This window comes from Schistocerca americana, chromosome 2, assembly GCF_021461395.2.
Source record: "Schistocerca americana isolate TAMUIC-IGC-003095 chromosome 2, iqSchAmer2.1, whole genome shotgun sequence".
In the NCBI taxonomy this organism is placed as follows: Eukaryota; Metazoa; Arthropoda; class Insecta; order Orthoptera; family Acrididae; genus Schistocerca; species Schistocerca americana.
The window spans coordinates 616005238-616025584 of record NC_060120.1 but is presented as its reverse complement, the minus strand read 5'-3'; the positions used below and the strand labels follow the sequence as shown (position 1 = coordinate 616025584).

Here is a 20347-nt window from a genome sequence, read left to right as displayed (position 1 = left end):
AGGTGGGGTATTTGAAGCAATAGACAAAGAAACTCCAATTCGCCAACACAAAAATTGAAGCTGCATGTGACACTGTTTGGGCAACACTAAGTATCAGTGGTGGGCATAAAGCGATAACTGTAGCCTTCTATCACCCACCAGACTCATCACCTGATATATCCGAAACTTTAGAGAAAATCTCAGTTCACTTGTACATAAGTTCCCCAAATATACTGTAATCATTGGTGGAGACTTTAATCATCCAGCAATTAATTGGGAAAATTGCAATTTTGTTAGTGGTGGATGTGATAAGACAGCCTGTGAAACATTACTAAATTCCTTCTCTGAGAGCTAACTAGTACAGATAGTTAGGAGTCTCACACATGATGGAAATATACTGGATCTAATGGCAACAAACAAACCTGATCTCTCTGAGGATGTTCACATTGAAACTGGTATCAGTGACCATGATGCGGTTGTGACAACAATGGTTACCAAAGCATAAAGGACAACTAAAACAAGTAGACAAATGTATATCTTCAGTAAACTAAATAAAAAATCAGTAGTGTTATTTATCAATGAGGAACTTGAAACTTCCAGCACAGAGCAGGAACATGCAGAGTAATTATGGCTCAAGTTTAAAAGAATAGTTGAGTATGCACTGGGTAAATATGCACCCAGTAGAACAGTTCATAATGGGAGGGAACATCTATATGGTAGATAGTCACTGTAAAGAAACATCTAAAGAAACAGAGATTACTGCATAACAGGTGTAAAATAAAACACAGGATTATAGAGAGAGATGCTGAATGAAATGCATTTGACTGTCAAGGGAGCAATGACTACTATAGCAAATAATGTCAAGTGATATTTCATAAAACTCAAAGGCATTCTGGTTGTATGAAAAGGCTGTTAGTGCCACCAAAGTTTGTGTTTAGCCCCACTGAATGCGACAGGAACTGAAACTGAAGATAACAAAGCTAAAGATGAAAAGTTTAAATCCATTTTAAAATTTTCTTTACAAAGGAAAATCCAGGAAAATTGCCCCATTTAAATTCTTGCACCACTGGAAAGATGAATGAAATAAGTGTTAGTGTCAGCGGTGGGAAACAACTGACTTTGATAAAACTGAACAAAGCTCCAGGACCTGATGGGATCCATAAAAGATTGTCTACTGAATTTGCGACTGACCTAACCCCTCTTCTAACTATAATCTATCACAGATCCCTCAAACAAAAAACAGTGCACAATAGGTGGAAGAAAGCATAGGCCACACTTGTTTACAAGAAGGGTGGATCCTGAAAGCAATCATCATGTGAAACCCAAATTGCACTTTCTCAAATGACATACTGAAAGCTTTGGGTCAAGGCAACCAGATGATGCAGTATTTCTTGATTTCCAAAAAGCATTTCACATCGTACCAAATCTACATTTATTGTTAAAAGTATGATCATATGGGTTATCAAGTGAAATTTGTGAATCGACTGAGGATTTTTTGGTAGGGAGGACACAGAGTGTTAATTTGGACGGAGAGTCATCGTAAGATGTAGAAGTAACTTTTTGGGCATGCACCAGGAAAGTGTGTTGGGACCCTTGCTGTTACATGTTGCATATTAATGACCTTGCAGACAATATTAATAGAAACATCAGGCTTTTTGCAGATGATATAGTTATCTACAATGAAGATCCATATGAGAGAAGTTGCATAAATATTCAGTCAGATCTTAATAATATTTCAAAGTGGTGCAGAGATTGGCAACTTGCTTTAAATGTTCAAAAATGTGAAATTGTGCACTTCACAAAACGAAAAAATGTACTATTCTATGACCAACTCATACAAATACCTGGGTGTAACACTCCGTAGGGATATGAAATGGAATGATCACATACACACAGTTGTGAGTAAAGCAGGTTGTAGGCTTCGGTTTACTGGCAGAATACTGGGGAAATGCAATCAGTCTACGCAAGAGATTACTTACATATCACTCATGCTACCCATCCTAGAATATTGCTCAATCCTGTGGGACCTGTACCAAATATATTGAACATATACGGAAAAGAGCAGCACAAAAGGTCACAGGTTTGTTTGGCCCACGGGACAGCATCATAGAGATTCTGAAGAAACTGAACTATCCTGAGAATGCCTACTTACAAAGTTTCAAGAACTGGCTTTAAATGATTATTCAAGGAATATACAACAACTCCCTACTTATCGCTCACACAGGAATCGTAAGGACAAGATTACATTAATTACAACACAAACTAATTCTTCCTGCACTCAGTACATGAATGGAACAGGAAGAAACTCTAATAACTAGTACAATGGGATGTACCCTCTGTCATGCACATCACAGGGGATTGGAGAGTATGGCTATAGGTAAGGTCTTGGCATCATCCAATGGTGGACAACACGTTGGGCATGATTTAATTCCTACAGTTACTCGGTTTAACTGGGAAGTGTGTGAAGAATCAAATCTGTAGAGTAGGTAAGAGATTGACCAACATTACTGAAACATGGTACAGGGACAAGTATATGTGGCATTGTCAGTGGGACGAAATATGGCATTCTACTCAGAGGCGTTTCTGGTCTGAGAAGTCCACACTTATTATTCGAGAGAATATGTTGATGATATATTATATTTGCTACTGCTAGATTTATGTTTTGGTTGACTTTGTTTGGTAATAATGTTTTTTAAGTATGTGTGCGTGTGCCCTTATGTGGGCATAACTGTGTTGCTTGTATATCAAAATGGATGTTAATGCAGTTTTATATTTTCTTGTTAGGGCTGAGTTGTTGGTAACTATGTTGGATTGAGATTGGTAGCTGTCATGAAGGTTTTATGTGCATTGGTGAGGTAAGATTTTCGATATTAGAGTATGTGTATATGTTGGTTTTGTGGTACCACTGACTTTGTTTTCACTTGTATTGGAACAGTTTATCCTGGCACCTCTGTGACCGGTGGAAGTTGGCTGACTTAGTGCCGCTCCAGAATGTTTATGGTTGCTGCCAACATTAGGTATGTCAAAGTATTGTGCACTGTTACAATAACTACCCATTGTGAATATAGTGTTGATCTGAGTGCAGTTTTGCATGTAATGATTACTAATATTACTTACAAAAATGAGCAAAGAGACTCTACCTGATCCTTCTAGTGATTCACCATCAACTTCTGTGTCACCTCTGTGACACATTAACCTATTACACATTAATTTCTTTTATAAGCTGTAGGTGGCTGCTCTGGAACGAGGAGGCGGGGCTTGTCTCAGCGGCCAATGTTCTATGGGCTGATCAAAAGCTTCCACTCCCAGCAGCCGCCACCCGCCACAGAGAAGAAAAAAAAAAAGTTGGATAGGTATACAGTGTGTCCCAGAAATAATGGTCAATATTCTATTCAAGGGTATGGCAGGAATGATTATTTGAAGCAAAAAACTCTAATAAACAAGACTCTAAAACGCATATCTTAAGAGCTATGAGCACCCGTTCAGAAGAAGAGGTGTGTTTCATAGTACTGGGGATGTAAATGTGCCACAGCTCTTAAAGTAAGCATTTTAGAACTCATGTTTACTAAACTTTTTTCTTCAAATTATTGTTATTGTCATTTCCCTGAATATTGACCATTCCTCCTGGGACACCCTGTATAAATCAAGAGAAATAATAGAGACCAGAATTGTTGAACCATGTGTAATTTTGTGGTATTATGGATTTTGTTTGAACTATATAGGTCAGGTGACATTTCCAGTATCGGGTTTGGAGCTATGTGTGGGTTTGTGGTTTCTTGGACTTTGCTTGATTTATATATGTCAAGTTACATTTATGATACGGGTTTGTTTATTGTGGTTTTGTTGATCATTACAGATTTCGTTTGCCTAAGTTTACGTTAGTGTGCTTTTTGGTATATCTTTATTATCAGGATTGTCATATAGTTTGTCTGTCCTTGCCCAAAGTCGAGTCATTCCATGTCAAATCAACACACTTTAAATAAAAATTTTACCTTACCCTCTTAGATTTTGCTGAAAGTTGGTATACTTATAGTGGGTGCTGAAACTAACAAAAATACCAAATTTCAATTTTTTACCTCAAACCATTCCTGAAATATGGTCATGTAAACTTTTCAAAAACTGGCCAAAAATGTGTGAACGGACTTTTTTTAAATTGCCGTAGGAGCTGCCCTAATTGAGCTAGAGAACTGGGAAAGGTGTAATTTTGCAGCATTTTTCATGCTCTTTCCAGTGATAGACAAAAAAACATAGCTTCTAATTAACAACCTTTTTCAAAATGGTAATTAATATTTTGATTTAATTTTTTTACAAAAAGTACGTAATGAAAATTTTCAAAATATTTCCATAACTACTTCATACTGTTGTAAATCACATGGCAAAATATAAATGTGGGATGATGATGGGTTCATTGTTAAAAAAAAATTATTCCAGACTCTTGTTTTTCACTAACGGCCCTAGTTTGACCAAACTGACCTTTAAGGTAGTATGTCAGTAGAGGACCGTATACATAGGGCTTGATGTCTGTACAATAATTCAGAGACTGGAGCCATCATTGAAATGATGTAGTCTGCATTGTTACCTTCTAAGGCTTTGTGTGCCTACAGCATTATTGTGCACTGTGGTTTTAGTGCAAATCAGTTGTTACCTCTGTGTTGACCAGTCTGTATCTATTATATTTAATAGTTCATTTTCAAGTAAATCTATACATTGAATTGGTTTTTGTATAAATATGGAAGCAAGTAAAAAGTGCAGTGCTGTAAGAGTGCAGTGTTGTAATCCATTGAAGAAGTCAAATCATTTTATTAGAGACAGAAAAAAACTGAGAAACGTCACAACATGGATGCCCAAATTATTTCCTCAAATACCAAATGGTGCCAAGATTTTTGATAAATGTAGGAAAGATGTAACCAAATTGAAAAATACACCAGAGCCCATCAGTGATGAAAGTGTTGAAGAAGAATCTTCTGGATCAGAGATAATCATCCGAGACCAAGACCCTGACTTCACTCCAACTTCAGTAGCTGTTAAAACATTTAACACAACACTTCAAGAACTAGGTGAGTCCCCAATTGACAAGAAAAAACTAACATCTAGGCATTACGCCAAATCAGAAGTGAAGAAAATCTCATCAATGACACGTAAACTTTTTGTTGCTCCTGAAACTTCTTCGTCAGATACTGATACTGATGAATCCGTTCTTGAAAATCTTAAAAGAAACTTTAAAAATTCTATAAGTAGAGCAAAAAAACTAATGATTCTTACAAATTTACCTGAAAAGTGGAGTGTCAGGAAAATAATGAGGGAATTTAATGCTTCTAATTACATTGTTCGGCAGTCCAAAAAAATTTTGAAAGAGAGAGGATTCATGGAAGGTCCAAACCCAAAACCAGGGAAGTGTTCACCAACAGAAACTGTCAAAACTGTACATTCATTTTATGAAAATGATGAAGTTAGCAGGGCAATGCCAGGTATTAAAGATTGTTAGACAATTACAGAAACAAGTGGAAATAAAACAACAAAGACAAGTTTCCTAACATAAAAATAGGTTTCTCTAAATTTGCTGAGTTGAGACCAAAACATTGTGTATTAGCTGGCTGGAGTGGCATACACACTTCTGCGTGTGCACAACTCACCAAAACATAAAATTAATGATACAAAATGCCAAACTAAATACAGTAACAAACAGCAGCTTAAACAATTATAAGCAGTGCATTGTAAAAATGCTTTGCAACCCATCATCAGTTGATTGCAACATGGGAAACTGTGAATACTGCCCAAGAGAAACTGTCATACGTAAAATTTTAAAAGACTCTTTTCATGAAAACTTAATTGAACAAGTTCAGTTCCAACAGTGGATGTCAGTTGACCGATGTAATCTGGAAATTGTTCAGAAAACTTCTGAAAAATTCATAGATTTATTTTGTAGTAAGATGTCGACTTTGATTCGGCATACTTCATTTCCAAGCAACAATGAACATTCCTTAACTCCACAAGAGAAAACCTTATGGAATCTGAATTTGTTGTCCTATGTGATTTTTCAGAAAATTATAGTATAGTTCTACAGGATGAAGCTCAGAGTTTCCACTGGACAAGACAACAGATTACCATTCATCCTTTTGTTATATATTACAAAGAGGAAGACAAAATTGAGCATATGAGCTTTGTCATTCTGATTGCCTGGAGCACAATACAACTGCAGTTTAAACCTTTCAAAAGAAGCTAATTTCATATCTAACAAATAAATTTCAAAAGATTCCAAAAAAGATATGCTATTATTCTGACTGTTCTGCCGCTCAGTATAAAAATAAGAAAAACTTCCCGAACCTTTGCCTTCATGAGGAAGACTTCAACATTAAAGCTGAGTGGCACTTTTCAGCCACAGCACATGGGAAAGGGCCTTGCGATGGAGTAGGGGGTGCAGTAAAGAGACTGGCAGCTCGTGCAAGTTTGCAAAGGCCATACCAAAATCAGATCCAAACCGCACGAGATCTATTTGAGTGGGCAGTAGATAATATCACAAATGTTGATTTTGCATATTCCACTCAAGAAGACTATGCTGCTTCAGAAATATTCTTAAAAAGCCGACTTGAAGAGGCATTGACAATCAAAGGAACACAGCAATTTCACGTTTTCATTCCCAACACTACATCAAAATTAATAGTCAAATACTTCTCAGGTGACATGCAGAGTTGGGAGAGGGAAGTAACTACATCACCAGACAAACTGAAGTTACAAGATGTATCAGGCTATGTCACCACTGTATATGGCAAAAACTGGTGGCTTGGGTACATTTTAGACAAAAATGAAGAGCTTGATGAAGTGAAAATAACTTTTCTTCATCCATGTGGACCAGCTAAGTCATCCTCTTATCCTGCACATGCAGATGTCCTGTGGGTGTCAGTTGTGGATGTTCTCACAAAAGTGAATCCATTTACTCCAACAGGGAGAACATACATTCTTAATGAAAGTGATGTAAACCAAACCCAGTCAGCTTTATTAAAATGTAATATATGAAATTCCAAGACAATTTATTGGGAAACTGCTTTCAACTCAAAACTTAATTTTTGTCTCAGGTTAGTGTTAATGTATATTTTATAGAAAGTTGTTTCAAAATTATTGTTAGTACCTATTGTGTTAAATTTTAGCTATGTACAGATACCTGTTACTCAAAAACAAACATTATGTATTTAATTTGTTTAATAGTTTCATTTCAAACATCATGGACCAGAACTATTATGTAAATATTTGTACTTATTCATACTTTATTTCAATTTGTAGTTAAATGCTCAATTTCTTGTTTTTGTTATATCGGTTAATATACTGTTAGTGAAGTTGTATGAAATTAAAATAAGCAATCAACTTAATTATAAAATATGCTGATTAGTTTTGGTTTAATAAGGTGATGTTTTGATATTTCTAATACTTTGTTTACTTACCTTTCAGTATATTTTAAAGAAATTCCTGTTTGTTAAAGGTCAATTTGGTCAAACTAGGGCCATTAGTGAAAAACAAGAGTCTGGAATAATTTATTTAACAATGAACCCATCATCATCCCAGATTTATATTTTGGCATGTGATTTACAATAGTATGAAGTAGTTATGGAAATATTTTGAAAATTTTCAATTATGTACTTTTTGTAAAAAAATTAAATCAAAATATTAATTAGTATTTTGAAAAAGGTTATTAATTAGGAACTATGTTTTGTTGTATATCCCTGGAAAGAGCATGGAAAATGCTGCAAAATGACACCTTTCCCCGTTCTCTAGCTCAATTAGGGCAGTTCTTAGGACAATTTAAAAAAAGTCCATTCACACATTTTTGGCTGGTTTTTGAAAAGTTTACATAGCCATATTTCAGAAATGGTTTGAGATAAAAAATTGAAATTTGGTGTTTTTGTTAGTCTCAGTGCCCACTATAAGTATACCAACTTTCAGCAAAATTTAAGAGGGTAAGGTAAAATAGGTGTGTTGATTTGACATGGAATGACTCAGTCTCATAATTCCTACGGCTGCACTGTTAGTTTGATGTTATTTCTGCAGTTAAATATATCTGTATTAACTGTGTATGTTTACTTGTGTGATGAGTGATCTCACCAGGCTCTCGGACCAGGGACGGCTGTATATGGAGATGTCGTAAGGATAACAGGTCAAGGGAAGTGTTTGATCCCAATGTGTGGCTGTGAATGTTGGTATTGGTATCGGGAGATATTTTTGAGCTATATAGGTCAAAATATGAGTTTCCAACATGCAGATGACGGCATGAGTCAAAGCCAGCAGGTGGTGCCACAATCTTTGATATGACACAGCTTCCTATTGAAGAAGAAGTGTGAGGAATAACTAATAATTTAAAACAATAGACACAAAAGATTTTATGCAGAACACCCCACTGAAATATGAGCATTTTAAGTCATTCAGCCCAACAGCACAAATATAATTAAACACTGCACAACTTTCCAGAGTCATTTGAAAATTTAGAAGCCCTTTTTATGGCACTTATCTGACAAAATGAGAAAACCAATAAATTGTGGTGAATTCAATATTAATTCTTTGGAGGAGTCTGACCACAAACCTCAGTTGTTAACTTTCCCACCACAATAGAGAAAGATAGTGAGACCTTAATAGGAGAAGTCACATAAGTGACGGAATACTCTCTATGATTTTTTTTCCACTTTTAAGGTAAAATAGACCAAGAATTATTATTATTAATGATAAATGCTTTTAATGTATTTTCTACATAAGCAAAGAAATGTAATTTTCTTAGGGTAACAGTTTGTGTTTCATTCATGTGATGAGAATTATGTAAAAAATACTTCAGGTGATTCAATGGTATGACCTGCATATTGTTCTCTTTTATAAAACATCAATAATTCACCTCACTCATTTCCTATAAAAAGAAATAAAAACTCTGGGGTCGACCGAAGCGTCCGATCCCACCCGTCGGCGTTGACCCGTGACGTAAGGCTGTTCTGGTGTGTAACGTCACGACGGCGCGGAATATAGTTTGTGAGAGTGGCGCGTTTGTAGGTGTCGTTCTGATGCGATCGGTGGTGCTCTCTGGTGGTGTGTTAGGTGATGTTTTTGGTTTAGTTTGCGAGTGTGGCATCGTGTGTGAATTTTGGTAAATTGCTTTTTTTATGTCTTTGGTAGGTATGGATATGACTGACAGGGTCAACAGTTTTCGGTTGTCGGCTATTATGGGGGACAATGCGTTGTCTCTTAATAAAATTTCTTCAACTATTCGGATTTTTGGATGAAATCGTGAAGTGTTCAGTATGTCGTGCAGAAATGAGGTTTACTTAAAGTTCCGACGTCTCGGACCAGGGACGGCTGTATATGGAGATGTCATAAGGATAACAGGTCAAGTGAAGTGTTTGATCCCAATGTGTGGCTGTGAATGTTGGTATTGGTATCGGGAGATATTTTTGAGCTATATAGGTCAATGGAAGTGTTAGGTCCTTATTTATGGGATCGGGAGCTGCTGTTGAGCTATATAGGTTAAGGGAAGTGTCCGATTCCAGATGATATTGTGTTTAGTGGTATTTGGGGAGTTTTATGATGTCGGTTTTTTTCGTCGTTTTGCGTGGTTTTGTATGGGGGTGGCTGTCTAAATTTGTTTATATTTATATAATGGAAGGAAACATTCCACGTGGGAAAAATTATATATAAAAACAAAGATGAGGTGACTTACCGAACAAAAGCGCTGGCAGGTCGATAGACACACAAACAAACACAAACATACACACAAAATTCAAGCTTTCGCAACCAACTGTTGCCTCATCAGGAAAGAGGGACGGAGAGGGAAAGACGAAAGGATGTGGGTTTTAAGGGAGAGGGTAAGGAGTCATTCCAATCCCGGGAGCGGAAAGACTTACCTTAGGGGTAAGTGAAGGGTGAGTGAGTTGCCTTTCCGGAGGTGGGGAAAAAAAAAAACCCACTTCCTTTCGTCTTCCCCTCTCCTTCCCTCTTTCCTGATGAGGCAACAGTTTGTTGCGAAAGCTTGAATTTTGTGTGTATGTTTGTGTTTGTTTGTGTGTCTATCGACCTGCCAGCGCTTTTGTTCGGTAAGTCACCTCATCTTTGTTTTTGTTTATATTTAGTTTGTCCCCACCCAAAAACCTCAGATTTCCAGCGCTTGTCCCGTTAGTGTCATTAGGCTTTTGTGGAACGTGTGTGTGTGTTTTTTTTTCGATGTATTTTCGTCCTCACAATGTGTACGTAACGACTTTATATGTTGTGTACGTAACGACTTTATATGTGCCATATTGGAATCGTGGTTTATGGTCGTTTCCACCATATTTGTGACGTCATGGGTCAAAGCAGACGGGCGGGATCGGACGCTTCTGTATTTCCAAATTCTGTTATGGAGAGGAATAAATGGGATACAAGATGGCACAGAAGATAAATGCATTAAAAAATATTTTCTAATGAAATTTCAAAAATCTCCAGTAATGGAATGGGACTTAATAGTAACAGAATGACACTTTCACTTAAAAATTACCAGTTTCACCGAGCAGTTGCGTGAGAAAGAGTGTAGTTACTTCTTTGATCTACAGCACTTGCAGCCAAATTCCCTACAATTTGGTCTTTTTCTACTCAATATTTATCTTCCTTTGGGGGAAATGTAAACTTTTTTTTTCCATTTGGGTCTTCCTTCGTATTTCATATCCATCTTCAACATAAATCGTCTGTCCCACAAAAAGTCTTGTCCTTTTTGTTTGCGTATGAAACAAGAGCAAAATTCCCTCGAAGCAAGGCAGTACAATTAATCAGGTCATTTTACTTTGCTTTGGCTGAAGCTTGGTTTTTGGAATTGTGTGCAAACTTCTGGAGAGTAAGTCAATGAGTAATAATGGTACTCAATAATAAAAGAAGAAGTAGGCATAACAACACAGATGGTTTTGGTCTACTCTACTGAAACTATTCCCATCCTTATTTGAGCTAATTCCTCCTTATTCTCCACAATTTACGGGGCAGATATAAAAAAACGTTTATGCTGTGACGCCTTTCATTTGTAATTTTCTGACAGCCCTTAACACCAGAAGCACACATTTCCCAGCTCTGCAAATATTTCGGACTGCACACTTATTCCATAGCGTTCTCTGAAAAATATCAGGTTGGCAAAAAAGAAACACTGCTTAAATTGACTGGTTGCACCGTCACAGTAGAAAACGTCTAACAACACAATACATAAAAAGGCTCCATTCATAATGACCGTCAAAGATAGCCAACATCCTGTTGTAGTACAAAGGAAGTCAGTAAATTGTTTTTCTATCTTTTTTTTTTCTTATAGGCAATAATGAGTTTATTTATAATTTGGCAGTTGCAGTATTTCCCCCACAGAAAGTATTTAATTAGCTTAAGTTATGAAAGAAGAAAGACGGTTTGTCAGATTCTACATGCAACACACATCCATTTACTCATATCACTGTAAATTTAAAGTAAAGAGAATTATTTGGTCATGTTTCAGCAGGTGCTCTTCAGACAGACACTATGTACCTTTCTTCTCTCTTAAAATTATGTTCTTGGTTTACGGTACTTCCCTCAGAGAATAGCCAACATACAATGGTCTAAAATCGCAATATAGCCACCATATAGCTGTATTTGATGTGCAACATCTTAAGACTCAAGGAATGTCAGTCATTCCATTATAAAATTAATGTGATTCCATTATTAAATTAATGCCATACCCTTACTTGATTTACATCATTCCGTTACTCCATTTATGTCATTTCTTTACTGCATGTGTGTCATTCTGTTACATTGTAAAAATACTGTTAAAATGAGTCTTTTCTTTATCTCACAAATCTGTATTTGCATATCTATAACAGCCTTCCATAAAACTGCACTGGTACTGAAAAACAACTTCATGATTTTGTCAGTAACAGAATGAGAGGGGAGACCAACAAAAAACAAATCAGCCTGGGAACAATACTAATTAAATAAATTCAAAAGAAGCTAATGAAATGGACTGACTTAAGATATTTATAGTTTTTTGGAGATATTTTGTTAATACATGCCTTTACAATGCTTGCTGCTTTGTTTTAAGAAATTAGTTTTCAAGAGTAACTAGAAGCTGAAATTTTAGACACGTTATAGAGCCATTTCTTCAGTTTCAGAACTTTTTAACATAAAGATAGAGCTTCAAATGAAAAAATTTTGTGTTCCAGGTGAAGTGGTAATCAGTGTTATAATAGGAATTTTTTTATGATTTAGGCCTATGTCCATCCTCTTATGGAACAGCCCATTGACATGTGACAACATGTTCAACAAAGATAGTGTGTATCCACTTTTGACTGGATTATCAGATGTGGGTGGGCATACATGCACGTGTGCATTTGTTTTCTGCTTCTTTCTGCCTCCTTTTTCACACAGAAATTCACATACATGCAAACCATCATTCACTCTGTGTCTTTAATAAAATTTTGTATTGGCACATTTCTTAGAAATGATTACTGATACCTCAATGACAGTTTAAAAAAAAAAAAAAGTACTTTTTCTACTAATGCAGTTATGGCCCCACCAAGTAGTTTAACTATACAGCCTCCGAAAACAAGATTTATACCAGACATGGGAAGAGTAATAGAATAACATTACTATTGCCCTGTATTTAATATTCCTGGTAGAGAAAATGCAACAACCATATTGATCAATTACTCAAATAACTACATTAGTAAAAGTGTTTAGTTTTATGAGATATTGTAAAATATTAGGGCAGAAAGGTATTTTCACATTTTATACTTTTTCCGCCCTCTAACATCGCATGGGATAATATTCTAGGAAAATCTTGGAAGAACTGGTGCGTTGTATTGTACTACAAAAATGGACTATGACAGTGACCAGCAGAGTTTGTAATTACAAATATCATATCCTTAGACTATTATACATTAACACTCATTTGTTAGCACATCATAATCATCACTATCATCAGCTCCTCCTCCTAAAAAGTTGGAGATCGATTATAAAATTTGCTTTAAAGAACAAAATGTCTATTTCTGTGAACAGCAGCATAGGAATAGCTCCCAAACTCAACCTAATAATTTGTTAAGGCCAGTACTGCAATTCACAGTACTGGTAGTAGCCTCCTGCACAGCACACACGAAGTAATATTAATCCATGCTGCAAAGAGCACACATCTGTTCAGCAAGAAGGCATATATCTTGTTTTCCATGTGGTTGGCTGCCTCTCTTGCCTGCCAACCAGTTCTGTTAATGTTAAGTTACTGCTATCACTGTTCTGCAAGGTATGAGATCACAGTACTCAAGCACAGTAGATGCAGAATGGGCATCATATTACATTAAATGTAGATCAGAAAAGGTAGACTGAATCATTTCAGTTCTTTACCTACCAAATTCTGGCTCCCCTCAATGGGACGTCCACCACCATTCCTGTTCCCTCCACTATCCAGAACAAATCTGTTTATACTGCACTGACTATATCATCAAACTTCCCTGGTCCACCGCCAATGTTACTTTTGGTTGCTGAAAATAGTGTTGAGAGACAAAAACAAATTTGCAGTTACATCTATGTGGTACATCCACCTGTACAATCTTGATGCTCAGTAACAACACACCAACGAAACTGCACACATTCCTCCTATTAGACTACGTAAAATGCCAAATATAATTCTTCTGCTGCAAAATTCTGCAATCGTTTTGCAAGAGTGTGGGTTGGCTGGTAATTATGTTTCATTTTATTTTTCTCAGTGACATATCTCCCACTCAGAAACGAATAGTCTGGGAATATTTGCTCTAGTGTTTACTGCTGTTCAATTCGGATGGCTGGTGAATGTTTTTAAATTACACCATCCCTGCTCGTGTATCCCGTCCTCCTGGCATTTTGACTTGGCTTGTGAAAGTTTTCCAGGCACAGCTTATTCTGAAGATCATTAAAGTTGTCAAGATATGCACTATCCTAAGAAAAACTGTGGAGTATATGTCAATAAAATAAGTATAGTAACACATTTTATATACCTTTCTGCTGCGGTACAAATGGATGTTCACAAATCGGGCACTTTCTTTTGGAGAAATGTTTACTTAATGACGATGACAGCGATCCTGTGTTGCTCGCATAAAATTTACGTAGTTTCAGTATGTGATACATTCTGAGCATGGGTCAACTGTCGTAGAGATGAGTACAACAAACACAATTCACACAATAACTACATCTTCCTTAGGTGCCCAGCACTCCTCATGCCGGAGCGCACAGCATTTCCCTCTTCATTTGTTACTTGAATGAAGTGTTTTGTTATTATCACGTGACACCCACTGTTACCAATCATCGAGGTTTCGGCCACTTCCATATTAAAGTTGTAACTTCCGGTTGCATCCACCCAAGGGGGAAGTGTTAGTGTTGTAGTAGTGTTGAGGGTTGTATGAAGAGCTGTTTATAAGTTGGAGAAAACATGATCCTTCTGGAGATCAATAATAGGATAGTAGAAGAAACGCTAACGTTAAAATTCAAAAACGCCCTTGCGGGGTTAGTATTCATGTTAAGAAGGTATTATTCATACCAAATGGGCATTATAACCACCGGCTGGGGTGGAGCGCCTGTGAGTTCTACGAGCATCGCTTCCCGATTCCTTCAGCATCCTAATCATCTGTGGCACACTCAGTATTAAGTATAATTAGTATGCGTTAAGATACAGTATATACATATGATTGACATCGAGTTTTTCGTTTAAAACCCAACGGATTAACGTAGTTGTCATACCATGTTTTTGACAGCTGACAGAAGCCTATGTTTGTATTAAACTGTACAAATTTTTGTTTTGTTATATTTTAAACTGATTGTAGTCATCTTTTCAGTCATAAACCAGAATCGATAGACATCACTATTGCTGACTTTGATGGAGTTCTGTTTCATATATCAAACGTAGGTGGTGATAAAACTAAAGTCAGAGTGGGTATTCCTCTTTATAATTAACAGTATAGCGTACGTCATAGTGAAAATGTGTTGTTTTTGTCTAAGCATCTGTCTTGCTTCTGGTTTCTCTCCAGACAAGTATTTCATTGAAATTCTACAAAGAACTACAAGAACATGGTGCTGATGAACTCCTGAAAAGAGAATATGGCCCTCTCCTTACTCAAGTTGAAGATGGTAAGAGTACAACATTTGAATTATTCAATAAACAGTGTATATCTTGTAGGCCTATGTGCAATACTGAATGTTCAGTGTCGCAAAATATTTCTTTGTATTAGACTTGAATGTTTATATATTCACCAAAGATCATGGCTTAGTGTAGAAGATATATTAGATTGACTGCTGTGTACAGCGCTAAATGGAGACGAGAATGACTTCATAGTTGTTTTATAGGGAGATTCCCAATCCCACCCTATACAAAAAAGCTTTGTGCACTACTGAGATTGTGTTAGTAATAGGCTAGCATATCTGTAAGCTTTCCCGCAGAAAGAATAATAATTGTATTAAGAAGGGAAAATGAGAATCGTTTTCCATCTGAAGATATAGTGAGTTCTTCACCATTGTCATTGATGGATGGTATCTCATACCATGGAGTTAATGTTGTTTCAACTTTCTCTGTTTTCTTGTATATCATTCTTCATTTTATTGCCACAAAAGTAAATAATCTTGTACTGTTAATGCTTGGTTCCAGCATCTTTACATTTAGATTGATAGCATTTTTAAGAGATTATTTAATGAGAGTGCTTCAAAACTGTTGCCATAAAGACTGTTTGACTGTTTTCTGTGCTGACATACGTTCTGTTCTGAAATATGGGATCACTGTGTGGCGTAACCCACTATAGCTTCTAAAACTCTCCAGGATGCAAAATATCATGCTGGAATAAAAAGTAACAAACCTTATGGTCCACTATTTAAAAGGATGGGGGATTCCTTCTATTCAATACATTTACGTCTTTGAAAGAGCAGTGTTTATTAAGAAATGTGCAGTAACAAATCCTAGTGTCCTCAAAAGTGAAAATCTTCATTATCTGCATACAAGACAGAAAACTGACTTTAAAAACCGATTTGTGCCAAAAGGAACATTACACCACAGTAAAATTGTTTGTGATAAGTTGCCAAAAAATTCAGGTAATAAATGATCTAAATAAATGGAAGCAGCGTGAAAAGAATATCTGTTGCTTCTATGGTCTGGAAGAGTTCCTCCAAAATGTTTGTGTACCTAAGAGAGTTAAAATTAAGTGTATAAGCCACATTCTTTATCACTTACAGAAATATTTTGTAAATATGACATTATCTACTTGTAGCATATAAAGACTGTAATCATTAATATAATTGTATTCATATTTTCAGTTGTAGTTTTCTAGTTACAGTGGTTTAGTTAAAAGTCAGAGCTGAAAAAAAAAATTCATTAATACACAGAAAATGTCATGTAAACATGTAGATATATTTGCATTGACCTGTCTAATATCTGATCTGTACTGGATATGTAAGATTTACTAGACCAAATAAAAAAGACAAATAGAAGTAATTCTAATAACTACATATAAACTAAGTGTTCATCACATCCAATGGAAATCTGATGAAAATGATCAATTATATTTCCCCCTCACAGTAGTAGTGATTAATCTGCTTGTGTGTAAGTTTCATTTTCAGTGCTCCATTAAAATCGTACATGACTCCTGTTTTTTTTTCTTTATTTGTTTTTCAGGTTATAATGTTTCAGTTTTAATTGACTTGGAAAGTATTCCCCAAGACTGGGAAGATATTGTTAAAAAAATTGGTCTTCTGAAGAGGAATTGTTTTGCATCTGTATTTGAAAAGTATTTTGACTTCCAAGAGAGGGGCGAGGAAGGCCATAAAAGAGCTGTTATTAATTACAGGAACGATGAAACACTGTAAGTAATACTGTTAACCATATTAATTCTTATTTACTGAGTTTTTACACATTCCTCATAGTAGCTCACAGTGTATAATTACCATTATTGGCTATTGTCAAAAGTAGCATATATTTTTGTAACTAGTGAGACAGTTGTAGGAGAAATCATTTTTGAAGCTAGATGTATTTCTCTGCAATACAACGGCCAAAAAATGTTAAGTACCTTTTAACAAGGCAGGCAAGTATTTTTCATTTGTCCAGGTACTGTTTGCTTTTCTTTTCCAAGCTAAAAAGAGCTAGATCTCATGTAATTTCCTTTTTCTTCCTTGCAATGATACTCATACAAAAACAGTTATTACTTTGAAAAAGTTTTAATTTTTTGTGCTATATATGGAGAATTTTAAGGAAACAAAATTTTCATTAAGTGCCAAAGGGAGCTTTTCAAAAGTGTGTTAAAATTGTTAGTTCAGAAATACAGATAACTGATGATTCAGAGAAAAAGAAAACTAAAGAAAATCTCATCACAATGAGACAAGATACATATACATATGTACACTGCAACTAGATGTGAGTTTGAACTAAAATACTCCATGAACATTAACAAACAATACTTATTACTGAGTATATTTCTATTTGTGGTATGTATGTTATGCTGTTGTGACAAACTTTGTTTGTAGAAATTGTAAAGATAACTAGCTATCTCATAAGCTTAAAAGTTATCTTATCTGCAGGTGCTGTTATGTACATTGCTATCTATCTTGCTTCAGGCAAGGATGAAAGAAATCCCTGACTTTATTGTTCAGTACTAGCTCTAACCCATTTTAACATTGCGGTTTGACACAGTGATTAAATTCAGCTAGTTATGTGAAATGAACACTGAAAGACATGTTCATTAAATAAGTTCTGTCTCTGTTGATAATAAAGAGGCTACAGCTAAGTTCCCTATATCTTGTAGAAGCACAGCCCAAGACTGTATTACTGCTTAATCATTGGCACAAAGAGAATGAGTGGTTCTTTGTGATTTAATAATTTTGTCTAATATTTTAATGATTGTTTCCCAGTGGCCTTCACTTATTGGTTGACTTCTACAGTACAGTGTGTCATAATAGTAATAATGCAGGCAGATGACATGCTTTGGTGATATTATCATCTCCAGTCACATAGAATTAAAAATGAGACAATATGCACCAGTGAAAGTTTTACTTCAGAATACTCACTGAGATGAAATAGTACTGTTCAACGGCAGGCGTTTAGAAAGAGTTATAAACTATATATTCGATAAATTCCTTCCTCTTAGCTAGCAAACTTCCAAACTCTCCCCCTCCTCCTTGTGCCCCTTTTCAACGTAAGAGTTACTTTGAGTAGCACATCTGCAGTTTATCAGCGCTAGCATTCGATCTAGTGCAAAAATTTGGGCCTTACTTCTGATAGTATGCAGCTGTAGCCTTCTGAAAGCACAGCTTTTAAATGTTTGCTTACGCCAGTTATCACTCGCTCCAACCACTGTAGCCACCTCATGCCCAAACATGAAGTACTGTACAATGCAGTGACAACCAGAACCCTGTTATTCATGTGATGTTGAAGATGATGGAAGAGAAAGGGTCACGGACACATCTACCCAACGTGTTTTGAAATCTTGCTTGAGAACATGTTATTCTACTAAAAAAAAAGTAATATGAGTACATAATACATCAACCCCATGTATACATATGCACAAAACTGTTTTAACATCGTTCTCATATTAATGTCTGCAGCTATATATGTGCTTCAAAATCAAAATGAATAAACCTAAGCAAATGAAGAAATATTATGAAGTGAGGTTACTGATTTTCTGTTTACGATTTAATCATGCCAGTAACATTGAAGAAATCACATCTTATACAAATGTTGTTCACTTTCACAATGCCAGATTTAAAATCCAAAGAAAATAATGAGTAACAGTGTCATTAATAAAAATAGCACTACATTACTTCTTTAATGTCACACTTATTAATTTACATATAGCATTGTGATTGCAATATGAAAATGTTAAAGTGCAAAGACATCTCTGGCATCACTGCAGGTTATACATCGCACACTTTGACACAATGACCAAAACGTGTTACCAATGTCAAAATGCTAATTCACAACTTCTTATTCACTTCACTGTGCAGGACTTTGCACTCAGGGATTAAGCAGCTGTAGTGTGACGTGGAATGAGTGACGAAGAACTGGTGGGTGCAAAACGTTAAAAGCTGTATCTTCAGAAGTTCATATCTGTGTACTGTCGGAATTATTGCCCATATTTTCACGTGAGATCAGTTGCTGGGGCTGATATCTTCGAAGTGTGTTTTTATCCGTTAAATTATGAGGTCAAGTTGATGTTTCCTTATGAATGATAAAGGTAGCTACTGCCAACAAAATAATTTTTTTATGATAATTACTACCACTCCCCAAACCCCCTCTTTTTTTAGTTTTTTTTTGTACCTGTCCTCTAATAAAATTGAATTTTAACTAAGGTATCTGACTTTTTAAGGCTCTTGAATTTTTCTTTGCGTATTGTTGGTTCCTCCAATCAACCTGACCACGAAAAACTTACTTGTTTAGCTAGTTAATTATATTAGCAGAACCTGGGTGCAACTTGTATCCACATTTCATTAAATCTTACACTTGTTAAAATGCTGGCCATATATACAGAGTGAGCCAAAATTCCTATTACAGGTTTCTAGGGACTGTAGAGGGGACTTAGTAGATGAATCTTTATAAGGAACCCAAGTACGGAATGTACTGTTTAGATGTAAAATCTGTTTGAGGATCAGATCACTTCCAAATCTCCCACTTCATGGTATGCACACAGTGGAGACAATGAGCTCTGACCTGCATGTTGAAAAGTAGGGCCATACCAATGGCATGGTGGGATAAGCCCCTGCCATGGATGCAGGCACTGAGGTGGCACAAAAACTGACCAGAAATGGATAGGTAATAAAAATGATTTAAGAGTCGTGGAGTGGTATGTGCAGGCTGTGAGATATTCCTTTGCCACCACATCAAGGAAGTACTGTGAGTGCTGCAATGTGGAGAAAAATGTTACTGTCAGAGGTCAACTGCCACGTACAACATGTACAACATGATGTTCACTGCAGGGGTCGAGATGCCATGCACAACTACCTCCTACCCAGTTCAGCCTGCAGCCACTGTAAAAAAAAAAGAGAGAGATCACAGCATAATAGGCGTAAAACAAAGCATAGAACTGTAGAAAGAGAAATGTGGAATGAAACTTGTTTGTCAAGAGAGCAGTGCATGATGGCATCAGTTGTTACAGTGGCAGAATACTGTCAAGCGATCTTCCAAAAAATCCAAATAAAATCTGGTCACAGTTCTTGGATAGAGGCACAGATCACACCCGTATACAAGAATGGTAGTAGAAGTGATCCACAAAATTACCATCCAATATCCTTTACTTCAATTTGTTGTAGAATCTTAGAATGCATTCTGAGCTCCAATATAATGAGGTATCTTGAACAGAATGAACTCCTCAATGCGAACCAGACTGGATTTCAAAAACATCAATCATGTGAAACCCAGCTCGTTCTT

At 36.1% G+C, this 20347-nt stretch overlaps 2 protein-coding genes across 2 annotated transcripts in view; one reads left to right on the top strand and one right to left on the bottom strand.

Moving 5' to 3' along the window:
- Positions 1 to 14186, bottom strand: part of LOC124595695 (DNA-directed RNA polymerase, mitochondrial) — a 294066-nt gene extending 279880 nt beyond the window's left edge. Inside the window, exon 1 of the mRNA XM_047134553.1 lies at positions 13950 to 14186. Coding sequence (XP_046990509.1) covers positions 13950 to 14088 — 139 coding nt within the window. The 5' untranslated portion in view covers positions 14089 to 14186. The remainder of the gene's footprint in view (positions 1 to 13949) is intronic.
- Positions 14187 to 14292: 106 nt separating this feature from the next.
- Positions 14293 to 20347, top strand: part of LOC124595375 (probable actin-related protein 2/3 complex subunit 2) — a 59476-nt gene continuing 53421 nt past the window's right edge. The window contains exons 1-4 of the mRNA XM_047134092.1: positions 14293 to 14454; positions 14784 to 14877; positions 14976 to 15075; positions 16607 to 16793. Of these exons, the coding sequence (XP_046990048.1) occupies positions 14381 to 14454; positions 14784 to 14877; positions 14976 to 15075; positions 16607 to 16793 (455 nt within the window). The 5' untranslated portion in view covers positions 14293 to 14380. The remainder of the gene's footprint in view (positions 14455 to 14783; positions 14878 to 14975; positions 15076 to 16606; positions 16794 to 20347) is intronic.